Source organism: Sprattus sprattus (genome assembly GCF_963457725.1).
Source record: "Sprattus sprattus genome assembly, chromosome: 1".
In the NCBI taxonomy this organism is placed as follows: domain Eukaryota; kingdom Metazoa; phylum Chordata; class Actinopteri; order Clupeiformes; family Clupeidae; genus Sprattus; species Sprattus sprattus.
Genome location: NC_137920.1, coordinates 43038233 through 43062789, shown reverse-complemented (window position 1 = coordinate 43062789; position 24557 = coordinate 43038233). Strand labels below are relative to the sequence as shown.

Genomic DNA, 24557 nt, shown 5'->3' with positions numbered 1-24557 from the left:
CATCCTCAAACACACGGAGCAGATCTTCAGTTCCGGCGGAGAGGAGCGGCCCAGACCCAGAGAAGGTAGAACCCTGGAGATGTCAAAGGTCATGTTACTAAAGTAACCCTGTAGAGGTCAGAGGTCACGTCAAAGGTCACGTTACTATAGTAACCGTGTAGAGGTCAGAGGTCACGTTACTATAGAAACCATGTAAAGGTCACAAGGTCAAAGGTCACGTTACTATAGTAACCCTGTAGAGGTCAGAGGTCACTTTACTATAGTAACCCTGTACAGGTCAAAGGTCACGTTACTATAGTGATATATAGAATGTTCACCTCCTGTCTGCTTCCCCCTCTTGTCCAGCTCCTGGTCCAATGGTCCCTCTGGTGGCAGAGAAGTACGCTACACTTCCTGTTCCGTCCTCCACGACCTTCTGCGGCTCGCTGAAGCTCATGTCTCTGGAGGAGGCTCAAGCACGGTCACTAGGCGCCAACCACCCGGCCCGGCAACGGGAGAACAGTCTCCCGGATACCAGAACGGCTGCTACACTCTACCACACCGTCATCGATCTGAATGACAACAAGTATGTAGTGCGCACTAATATTATTATCATTATTGTTGTTGTTGTTGTTGTTATTATTATTATTGTTATTATTATATTACTATTATTATCATTATTGATATTATCATTATTGTTGTTGTTGTTGTTGTTATTATTATTATAATCATTATTATTGTTGTTATTATTATTATTAATATTATTGTCATTATTATTGTTATTAGTGCACACCACACAGCACAGATTTAGCATCACAACTCATGTTATCCAATACATCACTCAAGAACACCCTAACCCTTTCTACTGCAGGCATTTACATACAAACACAATTACTCTCTTTCTCTTACTTTCTCTCTCTAACTTTCTCTCACTTTCTCTTTCTCAGACACAAGCTTTCCAGCAAATCATCAAAGAAATGGAAGTCGATTTTCGGTCTTGGTCGATCTGCCAAACTTAGCCGCAATGGGAGCGTGCTAGTGAGAGCTCAAGACAATGGTACACACTTACACACTAACACTTACACACAGAGTAAAAGCTGACAATGATACACACAGAGTCAAAACTGACAATGGTACACACTTATACACACACAGAGTCAAAACAGACAATGGTACACACTTAAACACACACACCCTAACACTTATACACACAGGGCCTGATTTACTAACAGGATTGTGCCCATTTCAGGCATAAAATAGCGGTCATATTTACTAAGGGGGCGTAGCGCATATTAACGCCTGTGGGTGTGAACAGGGGAGGGCACGGAAACGTGGGTGGAAACCTGGGTGGAACGTGGGCATGGAGCGCAATTTAATGGGAGGAGAGAAGGTAAGTGCGCCTAATGATGTAATGCGTGGTATTTACTAAAACTGCCTGTCGAGCGCACGTCTCTAATTTGCGGGATAATTCTCCGCCTCATAAAAGCACGTCTTAACCAGGAAGCGCATTTCCATCAAGTCTGAAAACGTTGATATGGCAGCAGTTATAAAAGCAAGGCGAAGATATAGACAGAGACAGCGCACAGAAATATTTTTTTCAACTCGTATAACACTTTTTCAGTTAAGCGATCCACAAATCATTAGATGGTACTGTAACAAAGCTGGCTCTGAGCCTTGTTACAAGAACTAAAAATACCCAAAAGTTGTCCAAAAATACGGTTTAATTCACAAGATTTCCAAATTCCAAAGTTTCAAACACAATACACGCTACAGCAGGTTGCTCTCCTTCTCTTCCTCCCCGTGAATCCAGGAAGTACCCGCTCTTTAAAGGGCAGGGACACGCCCCCACAGGTGGTTGATTACCTGCACCTGGAAACAGAGATGGTGAACAGAGCCTGCACACACAATCAATCAATCAGCATCAATCAAAACTTGCACACCAACAACACAGGCAGAGCAGACGAACCCAAAGGGGTTACAAAGCTTACGTTTACCAATCTCCCATTATCTCTACATATGAACAATCAAACAATACATTCCAAACACCATAGCTATCCAAACAATTATTATCACAACCACTTTCGTTATCACTATCACCACCACCCTCACCAGTGAGTTGCAAATAGCAAATTACCAAATGTGACAACCTATCTAATAAAGTGACGTGAATACCAAACACCTATCCCTCTAACCCACAACCAAAGTGTCTCTTGCAGCATCAGCGAATACCGCTGAAGGCTGAAGACAAGAACAAACAGGTTAGAGGACAGACAAGACACATTTTTAATCGCAAGGGCGCAAAAGCGCACCTGCCATAACATTCCCACAGACGCATTTAACAAGGACATGCTTTACCTTGTGGATAGACTTACAGTTCGGTACCCTTGTTTTCAACACCACTGGCCATCGCAGGTCTCCCACCTCCTCAAGACCATCTAAGGGGTCAGGAGAGGAACCAAAGGAACCTGGGACACCAGCCATTAGCACAGGCCTACCCACCTTCACGTTCTTGGTAAAGGGCTGTAAAGACAGAGCTGTCTTTGGTTTATGTGCGAGCTCCTCCCGCGAGACCAATGGGGGAAGTTTTCCCCCCAAGAGCGAGGACTCCGGAGAACCACAAGCTTCCCCATCCACATCCTGCTCTTTGGCAGCGCGGAAGGCAGCTTGTGTGTTCACGCAAGCAGCAAAGACCTCAGGGGGTTTCCCTGCCAGAACATCATGCTCCTCAGGGAGAGAGGGTGTCTCTGAAATCACAAGAGGTGGTGGCGAACTGGCAAACACCTGGCTTCCGGACAAATTGTTCCCAATCACGACCGCAACACCATCTACAGGCAAAGTTGGGCACACACATAAGGTTACTTCCCCATGCACTAGCGGTGATTGTAAATTCACCCTATGCCGTGGAAGACAAAATGTGCTAGGACCAAAACCACAAACCCACACAGCTTTTCCAGTGTAAGACTGGCTATTGAACGGAAGAACGGAGCCTAACACGAAGGACTCAGACAAACCAGTATCCCTCAGTATTTTAACTCGAACCGTGTCTGTACTTCCAGGATATGAAACAAGACCCTCAGACATAAAAGGCAAATACTGGCTTTGAACCAAACAATCATCCTCTGATATCCTACAAACACCCTCAAAAACTACTAGGACCAACAGACCTGTCAGGGGTAGCACACGGTTTAGCCTTTTGCCTAAGGACAGGGCAGTCTGCCTTCCAGTGTCCTTTGCCAAAGCAATAATTACATACCCTGGTAGCAGGCTCTTGTCTGCCAGCAGGCAACCCCTCCCCCTCAACGGGAGGTGGGTGGACGGCAGGATAAACCTCGTGCGGGTATGGCACAGGACCACCTGCACCCCCCTGATACCAGTCAGGCCTAGGACTCATTACCCGCGACTTATGTCTGAGTTCGTAATCGTCTGCTAGTACTGCGGCCTCAGAAACATTTGCTAAGTCATGTTCCCCAATGTATTTAGCTAGTTGTGCAGACAAGCTATTCGTATATTGCTCAAACAACATTAAATTAAACAATTCATCATAGTCTTTAATATCAGAGGCAGAGCACCAATGCTGATATTGCAGTTTTAATTCCTGCGCAAACTCCACATGAGTTTCGTCCCAACGTTTCTTTAAGCTACGGAAGCGTTGCCTGTAAGCCTCCGGAACCAGTGAGTAGGCTTTTAACACTGCAGATTTGACTTTCATATACTCACGGCTGTCTTCAAGTGACAAAGCAGAATATACCCGCTGGGCCTTACCCCTGAACACACATTGCAGCATCAGGGTGCGATCTGCATCTGGCCAGTCCTGTGCATCCGCCACACGTTCAAACAAATCGAAAAATGACTCCAAATCGCTCTCATTGAACGGAGGCATCAAACGCAAATTTGCCGAAATATGAAAGTTGGGAGGAGGAGCCTCGAAAGAATTATCAGGCCTCATCTTTCCCGCACCAATCAACTCTAGCCGTTTCATTTCAAGATCAGCGTGCTTGTGCTCTAACTGGAGACGAAGTAATTCGTGTTGCTCATCATAAGTGAAACTACCTCCTGGAGATGGAGAACGTACCTGAGATGTAGAAGGCGTTCTCTTGGAGAGGGAGTAAGTCCCCCAGTATCCTTATCTAAGAACCCCTTCAAAAGTAATCCTGCACTTACTGCTTTTTTAAGATTGCGTTTTTGTCTTTTGTCCCCTTTGCTCACGTCAATTTCGTAGTGCGTAGCAATCCGATCTAATTGATCTTTTGTAAGACCATTAAATAGATCCCAAGAGGGATTTTCGATTAAATCCTCTACCTCGCCCATCTCTGCCAACAAACACGATAATCCAATAATTTACCGTTACCAAATTCCCTCTAAACAAGTGAAATTCTAAATAAGTCGTAGACCTACCTTCACACGGGTACCGTGGCGGGTACTTATGCACGAAACAAAAGCCCAGCGGTCCAGAAAGCCTCAAAATGAAACCAACTGAACCCTGGAATGTGCCCCCAAGACAACCGCTCTGACCACGTACCCCGTGTCTGCGACGACGTTACACAAAACCAAAAACACGTAAAGTACAAATAAGACTCAAAACCAATACGGTCTGACCCTAACAGGGAAATGTTTTAAACAAAAGAATAACGTGGTTACTTACCCCGACGGACAATCAATATCACACGAAAAATTATACTTTCCAAACGATGCAACCTAACTAAGGAGTTTTTAGAAATAACACAAAGTTTTTTAGGCTGAAGCCAACGCGGAAACCTGCGTGCGAACCAACAAAAAACTTCTCCAGCCACGAATACAAAGTTTACAAGTAGTTTAGACGAGCCCCCACTTGTAACAAAGCTGGCTCTGAGCCTTGTTACAAGAACTAAAAATACCCAAAAGTTGTCCAAAAATACAGTTTAATTCACAAGATTTCCAAAGTTTCAAACACAATACACGCTACAGCAGGTTGCTCTCCTTCTCTTCCTCCCCGTGAATCCAGGAAGTACCCGCTCTTTAAAGGGCAGGGACGCGCCCCCCCAGGTGGTTGATTACCTGCACCTGGAAACAGAGATGGTGAACAGAGCCTGCACACACAATCAATCAATCAGCATCAATCAAAACTTGCACACCAACAACACAGGCAGAGCAGACGAACCCAAAGGGGTTCGTCACAGGTACAGGTTAACCAGCCATGCAATACTTCAATTACTGAACCAGATCAGAGACATCGAACCCTCCAACCGGAGATCACATTCCATTCCATCAGTTGTTAAACTCAGGACAACATTACAAATATTGGCATCGGATCATTTCAAACAGTTATAGCATCAGCAGTTGGTATAGCTCAGCCTTCACTCAGCCAAATATTCACCCAGGTACTCGACACATTGCTACGGCGCACTGGTCAATACATTTCCCCACTACGATAGCTGAAATAAGAGACATCAAACAGGACTTTTTGCAAATTGCAAACTTTCCGAACGTAATTGGAGCCATTGATTGCACCCACATCCAAACAGTCCCACCTTCAATCCACGAACACATTTACTGAAACAGAAAGCACACATATTCAATGAATGTCCAGGTCATATGTGTTGCCAACATGACAGTTACTAACGTGGTAGCCAAATACCCTGGATCTGTCCATGATAGTTTTATCTTCCGGAATAGTGCCATCTATGCAAGATTGAGCAACGGGGATTTTGGCTACTTGGAAAATGTATTTGTTTCAGTGGGGATATATGGTAGTGAACCCATGTCCCTTGTAGAAATGATTAATCTCGCCATGTACACATCTATATTGTTATATTAGACAGTTTATGTATGAATGCCACCCAAAAGCATATTCTTTATAATCGTGTTCTTTAAAACATCTCGCTGTAGGTGATGGCGGGTATCCCCAACAGCCATGGATAATGACACCTATACCCAACCCAGCATCAGCAGCAGAAAAACAATATAACCGCGCGCACATTGAATCAAGGGCAGTGATTGAGTGGACGTTTGGTGTCCAGAAAAGCCGGATGCGGCAGTGTATTCCTTCCTTGTAAAAGGTTAATGTTCGCTGTTACTTCGCGAAATATATCTCCTCTTCGCTGAACCTTCGTTTTCTCTTCCTCGAATCACCCATGGTGACAGTAACATGCAGGCGATTTCTCCCGTCCTTTAACGGCGCGCAAATTAACACTGAAGAGTAAGGCGCTGATTTGCCCAACGCGGATCTGGTTGATAAATACCACGGAAAATGCGGAAAAACACCTTGCGGTAATTTGCGCTTTGGCAAAGGAGCATATTAAGCTGCGGTCGCAATGTTAGTCAATCAGGCCCACAGAGTCATAACTGACAATGGTACACACTTATACACACACACACCCCAACACCTATACACACAGAGTTAAAGCTGCCACACACACACACACACACTCTGGTCAGATGGGTAATCTAATCGTCCATTGCTTTGCCTCTCTCCCAGAAAAGGCTGCCATCCGCCCGTCCAAGAGTATGGACTCAATCTGCTCCCTCTCCCCAGGTCAGCCATCTCTCTCTCCTCTCATCTCTTTCTCTTCCTCTCTCTCTCCTTCTCTCCTCTCAATCTGCTCCCTCTCCCCAGGTATACTCCCTCCTCTCCTTCTCTCCCTCTCCCCAGGTCAGCGCCACTCTCTCTCTCTCTCCTTCTCTTATATCCCTCTCCCCAGGTACTCTCTCTCCTTTATCCCTCTCTATCCCTCTCCTCCCTCTCCCCAGGCCAGTTTCTCTGTCTCTCTCTCCTCTCTCTCCTTCTCTCTCTCTTTCCTTCTCTTCTCTCTTTCTCTCTCCCCAGGTCAGTCGATCTGCTCCCTCTCCCCAAGTCAGTCTCACCTTCTCTTCTCTCTCTCCTTCTCTCTCTCTCTCTCCTTCTCTTCTCTCTCTCTCTCCTTCTCTGTCAATCTGCTCCCTCTCCCCAGGTCAGCTCTTTCTTTCCTCTCCTTCTCTTCTCTCTCTCTCAATCTGATCCCTCTCCCCAGGTCAGTCAGTGCCTCTCTCTCTCCTTCTCCCCTCTCCCCAGGTCAGTCTCTCTCTCTCCTTCTCTGCTCCCTCTCCCCACACTGCAAAAAGTGAAATCTTAGTAAGATAAAATATATTTAATCAAGGCAATATATGCTTGTTTTTTGTCTGACAAGTTATTACCTCTTACAGGCATTTTTTGTGTTAGAACATTTCACTGGCTTCAAGCGTTTCAGTCCTTAATTATCTTAGTAAGGGTTAATTACTTGTTAATGAGCTTGTATTACTGGTTCTGAGCATGTTAATGCTTGAAACTAGAATTTCCATTATTATAAGGCAGTTTGATCCCCACTTACAAGTACAAAACTGCTTCGTCAAAGTCAGAATTTCTTATTTAAAGCATTTTATCCTTCTCAGTCAAACTACACTAAAAACAAGTACATTTGCCTAGATACCAAAGATATCTTAGAATTATTTACTCAATATGTAGGGAAAGGTGCTTATATCCAGCAAATGCTAGCAACATCCTTTTGAAATGAGTGTGCATGCTAGGCAATTTATCTTGAAATCAGTCAAGCTAAACTAAAAACAAGAACATTGGCCTAGATGCCACAAATATTTAAGAATTATTATCTCAATATGTAGGGAAAGGTGCTTATATTCAGCAAATGCTAGCAACATCCTTTTGAAATGGGTCTGCATGCTAGGCAATGTATCTTGAAATCAGTCAAGCTACACTAAAAACAAGAACATTGGCCTAGACACCAAAAATATTTAAGAATTATTATCTCAATATGAAGGAAAATGTGCTTAAATTCGGCAAATGCTAGCACCATCATCTTGAAATAAGGCTTTCTGTTAGACAATTTATCTTGAAATCAGTAAAGCTACACTAAAAACAAGTAAAAATATCTCAATATCTAGGACAAATCAATTTTATTATTGTTATTTTTCAAGCTTCATTGTTGGGCTTTAATCGGATATCACAGTAAAGAGGGACAGGAAGAGAGCTGGAGGGAGAGATTGAGAAACGACTGCAAGTCGGTCTCGAACCTGAACTCTTACCTGTGTCCCCATGAGACCCATTCATGGTGCAGGGTTACTGCCACTTGCGCCACAGCTCCAACCTTAAAAGAGTCATCACTAGTGGATATTGGTATTGGTTTTGGAGAGTTTTGAAGTCAATACATATGTGCAATTGATCATTGAGATAATAGAGATTGTGCAGATAGCATTCGCAGCTGTTTTTTTTACCATAGCAACTGTGTCTAGGTTGAAGTTACTAATTAAAAATTATTTGAAGCATTCTTTGTGCTATCTGCAAAATCTATATTATCTCAATGATCAATTGCACATTTGCATTGACTTCAAAACTCTCCAAAAAAATGCCAATATCCTCAACAGATGACTGTTTTAGGGAAGGAGCTGTGGCTCACGCAGTAGCAACCCTGCACCATGAATGGGTCTGATGGGGCTACAGGTAAGAGTTCAGGTTCGAGTCCGACTTGCGGCCATTTCTCAATCCCTCCCTCCAGCTAGCATCCTGTCTCACACTACTGTCCTATCTGATTAAATGCAAAAAAAGCCCAATAGTTAAGCTAATAAATAAAATAACAAAATCGCTGAATTTAAGCAAATTGTCCTAGATATTGAGAAAATAATTCTTATGGTATCTAGGCAAATGTACTTGTTTTTAGTGTAGCTTAACTGATTTCAAGATACATTGTCTAACATATAGCCTTATTCCAAGATGATGGTGCTATTATTTGCTGAATATAAGCAAATTTTTCTACGTTTCGAGAAAATAATTCTTAATTGTTTTAGTTTTTAGGCAAATGCACTTGTTTGTAGAGAAGCTGAACTTGTTTCAAGATAAATTGCCTAGCATATAGCCTCGATTCAAGATGATGTTGCTATCATTTGCTGAATACAAGCTAATTTTTCTACATTTCGAGAAAATAATTCTTACATTTTTTGTTTTTAGGCAAATGCACTTGTTTTTAGAGAAGCTGAACTTATTTCAAGATAAATTGCCTAGCATATAGCCTCAATTCAAGATGATGTTGTTTTCATTTGCTGAATACAAGCACATTTTTCTACATTTCTACGAAATAATTCTTCTTTTTTTTTATTTAGGCATATATACTTGTTTTAGGTGTAGTTGTACTGAATTCAAGATAAATTGCCTTATATAGCCACATTTCAAGAGTATGGTGCTAGCATTTGCTAAATTTAAGCACAATTTCCTACATTTTGAGAAAATATTTTTTTTGAAAGCTGATTTTTTGCAGCGCAGGTCAGCGCCACTCTCTCTCCTCTCTCTGTCCCTCTCTCCTTCTCTCTCTCTCTCTATCTGCTCCCTCTCCCCAGGTCAGTCTCTCTCTCTCTCTTTCTCTCTCTCCCTCTCCCCAGGTCAGCGCCACTCTCTGTCCCTCTCTCCTTCTCTCCTTCTCTCTCTCTCTCTCAATCTGCTCCCTCTCCCCAGGTCAGTCTCTCTCTCTCGCTCTCCTTCTCTCATCTCTCTCCTTTTCTCTCTCTCTCTCCTTCTCTCCTTTCCCCAGGTCAGCGCCACTCTCTCTCTCCTCTCTCTCCTTCTCTCTCTCTCTCCTTCTCTCCTCTCTCCTTCTCTCTCTCTCTCCTTCTCTCTCTTTCTCTCTCCTTCTCTCCTCTCTCCCTTCATTCAGTCTTCCTCTCTCTTTCTTTCCTTTCTCCATTCAGCATTCCTGTCTCTCCCCTCTTTCCTTCTCTTCCCTGTATTCTCCATCTGACTCCTTTCTTTCTTATTTCCTGCTTTCTTTCCTTAACTCTTGTTCTTTTGGTGTCTTTGTCTGTGTTAAAGCAGCACAATGGATCAATAGCTATTCGCTAACGGTATGCTAACAGCTAAAACTAACGAAATCTCTTGAAATGTGCTGACTTTGACATTATGACAGACTAGTTACTCAACGATTGTCCTTACACAGTCAAACATCAAGCAAGTGCAACACAAGACAAAGCATGACGGCAAATAAGCTACTTACTAGATCGGCAGACAGTAAACAAGTCGGGCTGCCACCTGCAAAACTACAGAACGAAGTTATATGCCTATGGTAGGGCTGGGCGATTTTTCGATTTCGATTTTAATCGCTATGTATTTTTTTCTACGGTTTTAAATGAGACATTCGATTAGCCGGCGCCTTAAAAAAATCAATAAAAAATCAATGTTTTCACAGACCCGTGAATACAGCGCCGCACGTAACCAATCAGTTGGAAGCGAGTCACATCACGTTTGGTTTTGCAGACACAACAACATACACACATGTGTAGCTATCAGCAGCGCGAAGCCGCAGTTAAGTTTGCAGTTAAGACAGTTCAGACTTTAAAAATGAGCAAGAACTCTGTAGACGGGAGTTCTGAACAGCAATTAAATGATAGTACTGCCCAGGAGGAGATTGTTGAAAAGAAGGGTCTGAGAAGTTCGGCTGCTTGGAGGTACTTTGGGTATTTGAAGTCGGACAAACAACAGCGTAATACACTGTGCAAAATATGTAGAAGGACCGTAGCTACTAAAACAGGAAACACCAGCAATTTGTTTCAGCATTTAAGACAATGCCACCCACTAGAGCACGCACAGTTATGCAAGACAGGTAATGCCCCCTCCTCCAGCACCAGTAAAAGGAAGCCATATCAACAGACCATAAAGTCCGCTCTTTCCAGCATCACGCCATATGAAAAAACATCGAAACGACACAAAGACGTTACACACGCAATCACACAATTCCTCGCAAAAGGCATGCTGCCAATACGCACTGTCGAAAGGGAAGAATTTAAAAACTAATGAGAGTGATTGACTCTCGTTATCAACTCCCAGGGCGCAAACACTTCTCGCAGACAGCAATCCCACACCTGTATGCGGAGTGCAGAGGGATGGTTGAGAGGGACCTGCGGGCTGTGGCATACTTCGCCACCACATCGGACTTGTGGTCAAGTCGAACTTCCGAACCATATTTGAGCCTCACTGCTCATTATATTGACCAAGACTGGGCTATGAAGAGCAAATGCCTCCAAACAGCATACTTTCCTGAAGACCATACTGCCGAGGCAATTGCATCAGGGCTGACAGAATCGCTTGGTTCGTGGGGGCTAAGTGAAAGCAAACAAGTTTGCATTACAACAGATAGTGGAGCAAATATAGTAAAAGCAACCACCCTCAACAACTGGACTCACCTACAGTGTTTTGGCCACCGACTTCACTCAGCTGTTGGTAAGTTGAATAGCAGAATTGCATACCTTAATTGTATTTTCAGGTCATATAAATATAAAAAAAACGAATGTTCATTATTATATTTTTTTAAACTATTATTTAAGAAAAAAGACAAGAACGTTTTACAATGAGAGTCAAGGCCTTCTCTTCATAATGTTTATTAGGCCACCCTTAAAATGCTTTATTTATTTCTCAAAGATTAATTTGCCACCTCAAAAGATTATAAACTGGTATTCAAACTATGCTGGATTCATGCCCTTGTCTATTAATTTAAAAAATACTGTCTTGAATATCCAGCCCCTCATGAGCACTTTTCTGTATTAGAAATATTCATACTGGTTTCTTATTCTGTTTTTGTTTTGTTTGTTTGTTTGTCCCCCACCCCCCACCCCACAGAGAAAGCCGGAAAGCACAAGAAAGTGGAGCGTGCTGTGGGTGTGTATAAGAAAGCAGTGGCTGCCTTCAGCTATTCGTGGAAGAAGAAGAGGGATCTGGCTGTTGCTCAAGAAGAGCTTCATCTACCCCAGCACAAGTTAGTGACTGAGTCACCCACTAGGTGGGGTTCACGTCAGAAGATGGTGGAGAGGATGCTGGAGCAGCAGAAAGCTATCGCTCAGGTCTTGGGAGCAGACAAAAAGACGAGACAACTGGTTCCTACATGGCAAGACCTAGATGTCCTGGAATCTGTGCATGGGGCCCTGAATCCACTACTGGAATTCACTGATGCACTCTCCAGTGAAAATTATGTGAGTGTGTCATACCTCAAGCCGATGCTGCAACTTTTCAGAACACAGATTCTCAAGCCATCCGACGATGAAACACAGCTCACCAAAGAATTGAAGATGACAGTCATGTCATACCTGGATGAAAAGTATGCCGATCCGAACACTGAGGAACTACTGGATGTTGCAACTTTGGTAGATCCGCGTTTCAAGACACAATACATTAAGCCAGAAAACATTCATGCCATCAAAATGAGAGCAGTGTCTGAGATGTTGGAGGACTGCTCCACTTCAGTCAGAACAGAGGAAGCAGAGGCAGGAGATGCTGCAGTACCCCCTCCCCTGAAGGCACAAAAAAAGTCATTGGGCTTTAAGAAACCAGAATCCAGCCCAGCACTCAATGACAGACAGAGTGTTGAGCGGGAACTCCAAAACTACTTGACAGCAGCAGATGCAGAAAGTGAGATGGACCCACTGCAATGGTTGAAGGTGAATAAAAGGAACTTCCTAAGACTTGGCGGCCTTGCAAAGCACTATCTGTGCATCCCTGCAACCAGCACACCCTCCGAGAGGGTATTTAGCACAGGGGGGAACATTGTGACCTGCCACAGGGCAGCTTTAGAACCTGAGATGGTGGATACACTTGTCTTCCTTGCTCGCAACTTGTGAGAAACAGTATTGCACAATTTTTTGTTTCATTGCAGCACACGTTAAATGCACTTCATGTTTTTCGTTGTTGTTTTTTAAAGCTGCTAGAATTTGTTCTGTGAAACCTAAGAGCTTGTTAAGCTGTTTTTGTGTATTACATTTGTTTTTGTGTATTACATTTTCTTTTTTACCAGAAAATAAAAAAAAATTATACAAAAATGGTGATTTTGTTCATATCGCGATATAAAATCGAAATCGGAAATTTTTGGGGGAAAAAATCGAAATATAACTTTTTCCCATATCGCCCAGCCCTAGCCTATGGACCCTGGTATGGCAATGGCACAGAGGCGATTCTCCATATTAGAAGTCATTGTAGCGCCCACATTTTTTCCAAGCTGTTTTTGTTAAGGTAAAACTGCGTATCCTAACCCTAATCCTGAAGTATAATTGTTGCATAGTGTTACTTTAACCTGTCCATTTGTATTCATTTGATTTGTTTATTTATGTCTCTATTGCATTTGTGTTGCTATTCTTCAAATGCATCATTCTAGTAGAAAGAAACAAATACATTACATTGATTATCTGTCTTAATTAATGTTCATTTCACATTACGTTTTATCATGTATCATATTTTTGACGTACATTTTTTATTTGGTTGTTTCCCTGGCAACAGATGACAACATGCCCACCTCTGGCGACAGTGGAGGCAGGGGTTCAGGGGGCGGAGTCTGCAATGGCCTGCCAATCAAATCACGGACACTGGGCTCCGAGATGGACTTCAGCCTGTCAGATGAGAACCTTAAAGTGTGGGGCTTTAGTCCCAAGAGCCCCAGGAGAGGAGGAGCCACGGGGGCATCATCATCATCATCATCATCATCGCCAGGCAACACCAGCTCCTCAGCAGCAGGAGCAACAGCCACCACTTCACAGAAGACACTGCCAGAGCAGCTCAAGGTGTGTGTGTATGTGTGAGAGAGAGTGTGTGTGTGTGTGTGTGTGTGTGTGTGTGTGTGTGTGTGTGTGAGTGTGAGAGAGAGAGAGTGTGTGTGTGTGTGTGTGTGTGTGTGTGTGTGGGGTGGGGGGCGATGCCTGCAAACCCTGAAGGAATTTAAACCACAGCAGGTTGCAGTGGTTTAAGGTGCAGGTTCTGTATAAATTGGCTCATACAGTCTAAATGCTACTGAATGTTTTTTAGGTCTTCAAAGGCGATGAAGCTTCCGGTTCCTTCCGGCCAACCTCTCCGAAGAACCGGCGCATGCTCTTCTCAAGCTCATCCAATCACAGCTCCGGGGGAGGGGCCATGATTGGCTCTGCCCCGCCTCTCTCATTCTTTCCTTTGGAGTCCCCCTCCTTGTCACCACGGCACCAGAGGAAAGCACTTAACATCTCTGAGCCCTTCGCTGTCTCTGTGCCGCTGCGGGTGTCAGCTGTGATCAGTGCCAACAGCACCCCCTGCAGGCCCGGAGGAGCTGCTGCATCCAGTCTGAACTCAAGCCAGAGTCTCAAACCGACCAAAGCTCCTGGCCCCTCTGAACCAGACTACATGGGAGGACAGAACACACCTGATATCAAACCTACCAAAGCTCCTGGCCCCTCTGAACCAGACTACATGGGAGGACAGAACACACCTGATATCAAACCTACCAAAGCTCCTGGCCCCTCTGAACCAGATCACATGGGAGGACAGAACACACCTGATATTAGTTCAACCTCAAATCCCAGCGCAACCAAGGAAGGGGATGAGAACCTAAAACCAACCCCAAACACCAGCAAGAAGGCTGCCAGCTGTGATGCCGTGGCCGGTATAGTGGCAGCTTCTAGTCCAATCAAGGGGCAGGGAGCCGGTATAGTGGCAGCTTCTAGTCCAATCAAGGGGCAGGGAGCCTGTCATCAGGCTAAAGGAGCAGAATGTCTTCTGCCAGGACCGGAGGACATTTTATCCAAAGTTGGTGCAACTCCCCCTCAGAGCCCGAATCACCCAAACCCAACCCCTAAGACTCTGGGTGGAGGACCAATCAAACAGCCGTGTGCTTGTGTCTCTGGTGGTGCCTCCAACATGAACCTCAACCTTAAGGTCCCCAAAGACCCTGGTCCATCTACACCAGACTCAGTCAGACCTGCTCCATCTACACCAGACTCACTCAGACCTGGATCAGCAACTAAACCAACCCCAGCCCAGAAAGGTGATCCCACATCAAACATTGTCCAGACACCATCATCTAAACCAGACCCCACTCCAGCTGCAGCTGCTCCTATCCAGACGCCATCATCTAAACCAGACCCCACTCCAGCTGCAGCTGCTCCTATCCAGACGCCATCATCTAAACCAGACCCCACTCCAGCTGCAGCTGCTCCTATCCAGACGCCATCATCTAAACCAGACCCCACTCCAGCTGCAGCTGCTCCTATCCAGACGCCATCATCTAAACCAGACCCCACTCCAGCCCATCCAGTCCAGACTCCATCACCTAAACCAGCAGCAACTCCTGTCCAGACTCCAGCACTTAAACCAGACCCCACTCCAGCGGCTCGACTAGCTGAGCCAGATAACCCCACTAAAGGAAAAGAAAGAGCATCTGGGCTGGTACCCGAGTCAGGATCTTCTAAGAATGGAGCGCTGGTGGATAGCCGTGACGATGGCAATCTACAGAGGATCCATGGCAACAGAAGCCAGATGGCAACGGAACCCAAGGGAGGAGTCGAGGGTAAGACACTGGAGGGTAAGTAATACTCTCCAAAGTAACAGTTACTTTTTTGTGAGACTCTGATTAGCTGAGAAAGGACCTCACATGAATGAAGTGTTATGTCTGTAGAATTCACAGCATTCTTTAGATTAGTAAACAAACATATCAAAGCCCTTGTTTACATGCCCTTCAAACCCCAACAAATAAATCCATCTTTATTCTATGATACTGGCACGCTTTTGAAATGGTGAAAATGTAATGAAAGAATAAGACTAATTAGAAAGAAACTGTTAGAAAACTCAGTAACCCAGGATGCACTTTGCCGTTGTTCTTCCAGTGTGGCCTGAAGATGAGCTGCGGATAATGGAGAACATTCCAGAAGAAAATCTGGCCTCCGTTCAACCTGCCAGACCAAGCTCTGAATCTCTCAAGACAAATGTCCCCTTGAGTTCCATGGAGCAGTCAGCTCAGATACCAGATGGCCAGACAACCTGCCACACCCCTCTCCTGTCAGAGCTTGGTCCTTCTCTGTCACGACTGGATGCTCTCAGGGAAACTGACATTCTCAGTGACCTTGAGGAAATACTGACCTCCACAAGCAACCAGTCAGACACCCAGTCATCAACAAGGGACCATCGAGAGGAACCGGTGTTGTTGGGGTCTGTGACACCACTTCAGACTTCAAGTGAGGCAGCCGGAAAAGCCAAAGACTCAAGCGCTGGTGGGAATTATTTGGCAGCCCAAGAGCCATCTCCAGCAATTGTCCAGGTCCTTGGTGATTATAAGGCAGAGTTTCCTGGACAGATACAATTGGGTGAAACCCTCCTGGAAGATGGAGGACAAGAAGAGAAGGTCTGGTTGGTTGGGGTACAGGATAGGGTGCAGGGGCAAGAAGAGAAGGTCTGGTTGGTGGGGGGGCAGGATAGGGCGCAGGGGCCCCATCGTGGAGGGAGGGAACAGGATAGGGTGCCCCCTGGTGGAGGAAGGGAAAGGAAACATGGAAAGGGAAGAGAGAAAGGGTTGGACCAGGTGGAACCCTGGGAGGATCTGGTGCACACACAGTGGGTGACCAGCCCCCTGCACACGCCTACCATTGAGCAACTGTTCAGTGATGTGGCCAATCAGAACACAGGGAGGGTTTCCCAGACAACAGCCTCTCAGTTACTTCCTGAAACGGAGCAGCTGATGCAGAAGAAGATGCCAGGACCGTCACCCGGGGCAACTGCAGTCTCCCGTAGCAACGAGGCGTCCACGTCCCGTAGAAACTCCTCACCCGTCATCTCATCGCTCAAACCAGAGGGCAAAGCTGAAAACTCCCAGAATCCCCCACTGCAGTGGGCTCCCAAAGTTCCAGCCTCAGCTGCCCTGGTTCCGAGGAGGTTCCACCGCCAAGCATCCCATGACTCGTCTCTGTACCAGCCAGCTCGACTGCATCCCAGCCTCCCAGAGCAGAGTGTTGGGACCAAACCCTCCAGGTCCTCAGTCGCCCCTGCCACCCGCAACCGTCCTTGCTCTCTTGACCTTGATCGTGACCTTGACTGCATCGTTGACTTCCATGGTAACCTTTCACCCCACATTAGAGTCATTAGAGACATTTCAAACCAGCCAACTTCTCAGCAGAACGTTTTGGACCTTTCCACCATCAAAAAGCGATGTAACCTTGTGGAAGGTCGAGATCCTGGCTGTGCTACTTGGCGAACTAGCACAGGTAATGTAATGCTATTGTCTCACTCACATTTCTTCCGACAGCTCTGATTACATTTTTGGTTACATTTTGGAAGTAGACTAAGACTGATCTCATCTTATCTGTCATCCTGATGAATTGAATTGTGTGGTTTTGAAGGCGGCAGCGCTGACTTTTCAGAGGAACTGGAGCTGTTTCTAGGCAACCCCCGCGCCCCAGCCAGACGAAACTCAGCCCCGCCTCCGGTGGGCGTGGCCTCTGTGCGTGCACCCCTCACCATCCGGACCAGCCAGGCCAAAGCCGTACCAGTGGTCCCGCCCAAAGTCCAGTACAGCTCCGTGCCGGTAACTAACCTCCATCTTAATTACGAAAATATGCAAATATGCTTTTTGGGTAACTTCACAACCATCGTGCTTTCTAGATATAAACATAATTAAATAGGATCGGCCTTATTCAAATAAATGAAAAATATGGATTTGTTAGTGGATTTCAGTGCATTTTACCTCAGTTAGGTAGGTCAACAAAAATGTTCAATGGTCAAGTCAAGTCTTTTATTGTCAAATGCACAGAACAACAAAGTCGGACTGGGCACTGACATTCTTAGGACAGGACACCGTACCACACTACCAGGGCCGGAGTGGGGCCACTTTTCAGCCCGGGAATTTCAGGCCCATGACCGGCCCACTTTTTCCATGGTAGCGGAAATTGGATAAATGAAGCAACAGTTCAGCTCTTACTATTCTGATTTTTTTTTAATATTAATACCATGGTTCAACAAATAATGTAAAGGTTAAATAATAATCCACTTAAACTGAGAGGTCAACAAAAAATATTCCGCTATTCCACAAGGATAGGTTGATAATTAACAAAAGCAGAAATAAATAAATAAAGCATTTGAAACCTATCCCACTCTTCAACAACGAGGATATTGATCTAATGTTTACAGTTCAACTCACAGTACAGTAAACAGTTACATTGGGAATAGCACCAACAGCATCTACAGCATCAGTAACCGCCTAAGCTTTGCACTGGTTTCAGCCACTTTATCTATAACTGTGTCACTGCTTCTAGACATGAGGATTTCCTTTTCTGTGCACATTAACATTAAATCCTCCAAGTTCTCCTGACTCAATGAGCTTCGAAGCCTATTCTTCACAAATGTTAGGGTTTGGAAAGCTTCTCTCACATGCAATCTGTGTGATGGACAAAGTCAACCCAAACTAATATGCTTACCTAATGACATGATAAGCATCTGTGAGGAGGTTGTACAGTGAGAGTATTAAATGGGCACAAATGGCACAGTTTTTGCAGGAGGAACAGGTCCTGCTTTCAAGCTCCATCTCTGGTTCTTCCATAAATGGTAGTCCGCCACTATCCTCCTGACCTTCCTGTGCCATCTTACTAGCCTACATGTCCTGACAGTACAACCTTCAAGAGAGGACTTTTTCAGTCTCTCCCACTGGTATGCCAGGCTAGACAGCTCAGTTTGTAATGTGCTAACAGTAACTCTGTAATCAAATGTAAGCAGACATTTGCTGATTTCCTGGAGTGCTGAGTTAGGGAGCCCATCTATCTTTATTTCAGGAATGTTTTTAGGGTCAAGACAGGCTAAATCTGAGGCAAGTTTTGCATTTGCTGAAAACCTCCTAGCCATGCTACCTGCCAGTGTCCAGAATAACATTATGGACATTCACTTCGAAAGCAACATCAGATGAGACAACTGGTTCATCATCTAAAATCTCCCCTGGCATTCTTTTCTTTCATCAAGCACTGTCATGTACTGCTCTTTCTTACATTAAATAACTTTAATTCATATTGTTTATTTGGTTAACCTCTCTACCTGTCCCTGTAGTCATGGCCTCCTCATTGCACATTTCGTGCTCATCATTTTCAGCAGGAGTCATTTTACCATATATTGGGTCATATAAAAAGGCTAATATTTCAATTAAATGTAATATTTTGCTTGCGAATAGGTTTACAACGCTACAACGATATTAACCAACGCTACAATGCTAGCCGAATATTTACGTTGCTAATCATTAGGCCTATGTCTCTCTTTACCAGTTGCCACTTGTGTTTTTACCTCTTGAAAATAAATCTGTAAACTTGGCACATTTGGCAGCATCCTCCTCCAATGCCTTTCTTTATTTCAAACTGGCTTTTTCAGCCCCTCCTGGCCTTTTCCTCCCATCCATCCTCCCTGCCTCGTATCGATGCGTTAGGACCGGCCCAGCAGCAGTCTAATGAGAAAACTTTTTGGAAAAGACGGGCTATGTGGACCCAACCAACTCTATTTGGGAGGGGAGAACTTCCTCGCATGGTACAACCCATGCAGAGGCTGCGGTATCAGAATGTGAAACGTGTTTAGCCTACTTTAAGAGAAGATGAACGAACGTGACAAATGTCAAAAAAATTAAATTCTCGACCGGCCCAGAAGTGAAGTGGCCCACCGGGAAAGCTCCCGATTCTCCCGATTACCCACCCCGGGCCTGCACACTACCATAACATAACAAGAACTAACATAATATATAAGTACTCCACATGATATAACATAACATAACTTAACAATAAGTAATAACATAAGATATACCTATGAAAGACAAATAATAGTAGACCTACTAGATAAACAATAAATATGCAATATACTGTAGATACTAAACATAAATACACATACTAAACAGATAAACATATCTACATGTCTTACACTAACTGCTAGAGCTATACTGAACATATAATACACATAATAGCCTGAACTAACCTAGGACCTATATATACTAACCATGAAACACAGAGACAAAGACGCTTCACGTATGTGGGTAGTGCAATATTGCAAGTGTAATGCAAACAGCAGTGAAAGTGAGCCTGTGTAAAGTGGCAAATGTGTGAAGTGGTTCACTCCAACGTACCTCTGAGTCACCTCACAACCATCATTCTCTGTTGTGCTTTCTAGAGACGCGTTGGCGTTGATAGCGTTGGTCTTATTCAAATAAATGAAAATGTTTGAGTTGTTAGTGGATTTCAGTGCATTTGACCTCACACACAGCAGTCAGTGACCTGTATGACAACTTCTATGCACACAGGGGTCTGCCAGCTCAGATGTGAAGAAAGTTCCAGAATGTCGGAAGGATTCCAGGACAACCGAGGAGAAGCCATGTGGGAGCGCTGCCATGGCAACCCCAGGCAACCATCCTCCCCCGTCCTGCCGTGCCAAGGAGGAGCGTGAGAACCGTGAGCCTGTTTCCATGGTAACACCATCACCGACCCCCGCCACGCCGTGCTCCCCTTCATCTTCCTCGCCGGCGGAGCCCCCCGTCCGCCTGCGGAAGCACTCCCCCAACATCGAGCCCCGAGAGAACTACCCTGACCAGATGCACCTCCCCCTCTCCGCCTCCTCTCTCCTCCGCCAACGCCCCTCGTTCCGCAGCCGGCCCAGACCCCAGAGCCTGGTGCTCTTCAGCCCCCCCTTTCCCATCATGGACCACCCCAACACGGCCTCGGCTGCCCCCCCCTCCGCGTCCCAGAACTCCCCCACTGACAGGCCCCACACCCGCGTCTCCGCTGGCCTGGGCAGGGCAGCCAGCTTCTGGGACAAGCCCTCTCATCGCCAGGAAGAGACCAGATCAGGGACAGGCCGGGACAAGACCAACAGTCAAGCCTCAGACGTCCTCTCTAAGGAATGCATTGAGAACGGCAAAGGGTCCGAGGCAGTGGTGGTGCTCCGAGGGGGTTCTGCGGGGCGCAATAAAATGACCCTGCCCAAGAGCGGGCAGCGCCTGGAGACGAGCCCCAGCAGCTGCTTCTACCAGCCGCAGCGCCGCTCCATGGTCCTTGAGAACCGCAGCAGCCGACAGATCGAGTAACACGTGTGTGTGTGTGTGTGTGTGCGTGCGTGAGTGTGTGTGTGTGTATGTGTTGTGTGTGTATGTGTTGTGTGTGGTCTTCTACCAGCGCAGCTCCATGGGCCTGAAGTACCGCCGCAGCCGACATATCGAGTGACACACCGGTGAAGATGGGATTGTGTTCGGTCCGGATCAGGGGAGCTTCTCTATGGCGAGTTGGGGAGAAGGAGCTCCAGGACTCTACAGAGCAGTTTAAGATTCGTAACCGCAATACAAGACCATTCACAGCAATACAAAACGATTCACAGCAATACAAGATGATTCACAGCAATACAAGACCATTTCACAGCAATACAAAACGATTCACAGAAATACAAGACGATTCTCATCAATACAAGACGATTCACAGCAATACATAACGATTCACAGCAATACAAAACGATTCTCAGACAAAAAAAAGACAGTGTGGTGACAGTCTGACAGACATATCTACTAGATATTCTAAACCATAAGCAACTTACACATAGTATTTAAGTACTCAGCATCTGGCCCTCTGTGCCGTGCTTGTTAGTAATTCCAAGACAGTTCTAAGTACTCGGCGGGGCTGTCATCAGGATTTACGCATATGTTCTGCAATACTGTAAAGCTTTTTATAGGTTTGAACCGGCCTTCGCTGCTGTAAAATGATGACAAGGGGACACAGAAGAGCTATGACATGTTACTGAGATGTGTGTCACTGAAAACAGTACCAGTCAGGTGGACATGATCACTCTCTCACATCACTCTCTCACAGAGCTGCACAGTTCATCTCAACGCACGCTCTACTCGGACTGGAATTTACTGTGTGTATGTGTGTGTGTGTGTGTGTGTGTGTGTGTGTGTGTGTGTGTGAGTGTGTGTGTGTGTGTGTGTGTGTATATGTATGTGTGCTGGTTATGGTGACAGAGGCACTTTACAAAGGAAGCATAAGGAAGCCTTGCTAAAAGATTTGCCTGGACTTTAGGGTAATGTTTAGCAGGAAGTGATAAGGGTCTGACTGGACTTTAGGATAATGTTTAGCAGGAAGAGAGAAGGGTTTGACTGGACTTTAGGAAAATGTTTAGCAGGAAGTGAGAAGGGTTTGACTGGACTTTAGTATACTGTTTAGCAGGAAGAGAAAAGGGTGAGACAGATGGGATCCAGAGAGCCCAGAAAGCATCTGAAGGGAGGTGAGGGTTGGAACAAGATATTCATACATTACCACACATACCTCACTACACACACAGTCACATAACCCTGCTAAACCCTTGAGTGGAGCCCTGAGAATAATCAGGACATGACTGCAGTTGTACTGTATGAGACCCATAGCTCTACCACACAATAGGCCATTAGCATCTCTGTGTAACTGTCAGTTATGACTGAACCTATGGAGTAACTCTGGGAAGGCTTCGCACCACTCAAGGAGCCATGACTTTACTTAAAGGTTTGATGCAGTTCTACTAAGCCACTGCTCATGTAGTGAGTGATGTCACTCTTCTGTGCCATCATTGGGCCAGAAACTGTAATGCTAAACTGTACTGGCTGTAGTCCTTCACACGTGTGTGTGGTTACTGCTGTAGTCCTTCAGACGTGTGTGTGGTTACTGCTGTAGTCCTTCAGACGTGTGTAACAGGAGCAGTCAGAGAGGGTCTTCATGTGTGGTGACTGCTGTAGTCCTTCAGACGTGTGTGTGGTTACTGCTGTAGTCCTTCAGACGTGTGTAACAGGAGCAGTCAGAGAGGGTCTTCATGTGTGGTGACTGCTGTAGTCCTTCAGACGTGTGTGTGGTTACTGCTGTAGTCCTTCAGACATGTGTGTGGTTACTGCTGTAGTCCTTCCGACGTGTGTGTGGTTACTGCTGTAGTCCTTCAGACGTGTGTGTGGTTACTCCTGTAGTCCTTCAGACGTGTGTAACATGAGAGCTGTCAGAGAGGGTCTTCATGTGCGGTTACTGCTGTAGTCCTTCACACGTGTGTAACATGTGGTTACTGCAGAGGAGCGCGCTCCACCCTGTATACAGTGAGGGGAGGCCACCAGCAGAGGGCACTGGTGAAGTGACTGAAGCTCACTACACTGACAGGGATGGACTGGAAGGTAAACACGTCTAGAGAATGGCTGCCATTTTAGGTTTGACTTTGTAACACTAAGGAAAAAAACAGAAAATATATTGGAAACTTGGAAATTCCTGGAGCTTGGATTGTGTCCCGTAGGAGCGTTTGCATGAGGAATACAGAGAACTTGAGTATGTAGGGGGTGGGCGGGGCGATTGGGTGTCTGGAGGGTTTCCATATGCTGTAAGAGACCCTCTGAGTGGCTGGAGTACTGCATGCAGTGTTGTAGTGGTCCCTGGAGAAGTGGGTATACTCTTAAGTTTGCAATTTTTCTTTTAGCAGCCCATACAGCACAGGATAAACGCCCTGTTTTGAGAAGTGGGTATACGCAATGCTGACTGAAAAATAAGTGGGTATAATCTGTATACCTGTGTATACCCTGGACTACACCACTGACTGCATGTGTTTTGTAGGAGCACTAGGTGGGATAGTCCAGTGGAGCGATATGAACGTCTGTAGCGCCTAACCTGGGATTGGGCCAAACTGCCAAAACTGTCTGTGTGTGGGTGGGGGTGAGTTTCGACTTAACCAGCACGCAGCACTTCACGGGTGTAATATGCTGCTAGTGCCTCTTGGAGCAGCTATCTGTATTCACTGAAAGGGACATCAAAATAATCATACTGAACTCAATAACTGGCTTAAACCCTGACATCACTAATCACATTCATATGTGCTAGCATACACACATACACAGACACACACACATACAGACACAAAGACACACACAGTTGGAGGTAGATGGATATTGAGTGTTGAATAGAGATCTGAGATGGTTTGGTATATGGATACTAAGACTGCTTGACCTGTAGAGATAGTAGAGGTTGGGGGAGGAGCCTGTAGAGATAGGTTGGGGGAGGAGATCTAATCAGGAAGCACAGCACCACGGCTGCCCTTCCCTCTACCATGATTAGGGACCTGACTGTAGGGGCATGGAGGAGTGACCTGACTGGAGGGGCAGGGAGGAGTGTCCTTGCAGAGAACTCTCAAGATTCCTCACGTGCTAAATGCTAACCTCTCATTAGCACACAGGCTTCCTCACGTGCTAAATGCTAACCTCTCATTAGCACACAGGCTTCCTCACATGCTAAATGCTAACCTCTCATTAGCACACAGGCTTCCTCACGTGCTAAATGCTAACCTCTCATTAGCACACAACTGAAGCTTTATGTTTTATTCTTATTTATTCACTGCTTCACCGCTTCTTAGGGTTCACAAATCTGCCTTCCAGCCTTCCAGCGTTCCTAAGTCAGACATGGAACGTTACAGTGTTCCCCAGTCAGACATGGAGCGTTCCAGCGTTCCTCAGTCAGACATGGAGCATTACAGCGTTCCTAAGTCAGATATGGAACGTAACAGCGACCCTGAGTCAGACAGGGAGCGTTACAGCGATCCTGAGTCAAACAGGGAGCGTTACAGCGTTCCTCAGTCAGACATGGAGCGTTACAGCGTTCCTAAGTCAGACATGGTCTGGACATCTTCCTGGGGACCTTCTGTAAAATACCCTGACAAAACCTTTCTCGCATTTCACATGTACAGCTGTTTACAAAGTGTGTTTGTGCTTGGATTTATAAAGTCCATATGATTTGATTTATAACCTTCACATATTACATTTATAGATACATATTTCCTGTCCTTACCTCAATGATAAAACTGGACGAGTTTC

At 45.4% G+C, this 24557-nt stretch overlaps 1 protein-coding gene across 1 annotated transcript in view; it reads left to right on the top strand.

Moving 5' to 3' along the window:
* Positions 1 to 22991, top strand: part of arhgap31 (Rho GTPase activating protein 31) — a 40329-nt gene extending 17338 nt beyond the window's left edge. Inside the window, exons 7-15 of the mRNA XM_080844445.1 lie at positions 1 to 65; positions 346 to 565; positions 927 to 1036; positions 6434 to 6490; positions 13232 to 13512; positions 13754 to 15278; positions 15580 to 16950; positions 17086 to 17270; positions 20007 to 22991. The exon at positions 1 to 65 is cut by the window's left edge and continues 84 nt beyond it. Of these exons, the coding sequence (XP_080700571.1) occupies positions 1 to 65; positions 346 to 565; positions 927 to 1036; positions 6434 to 6490; positions 13232 to 13512; positions 13754 to 15278; positions 15580 to 16950; positions 17086 to 17270; positions 20007 to 20786 (4594 nt within the window). The 3' untranslated portion in view covers positions 20787 to 22991. The remainder of the gene's footprint in view (positions 66 to 345; positions 566 to 926; positions 1037 to 6433; positions 6491 to 13231; positions 13513 to 13753; positions 15279 to 15579; positions 16951 to 17085; positions 17271 to 20006) is intronic.
* Positions 22992 to 24557: the final 1566 nt, after the last annotated feature.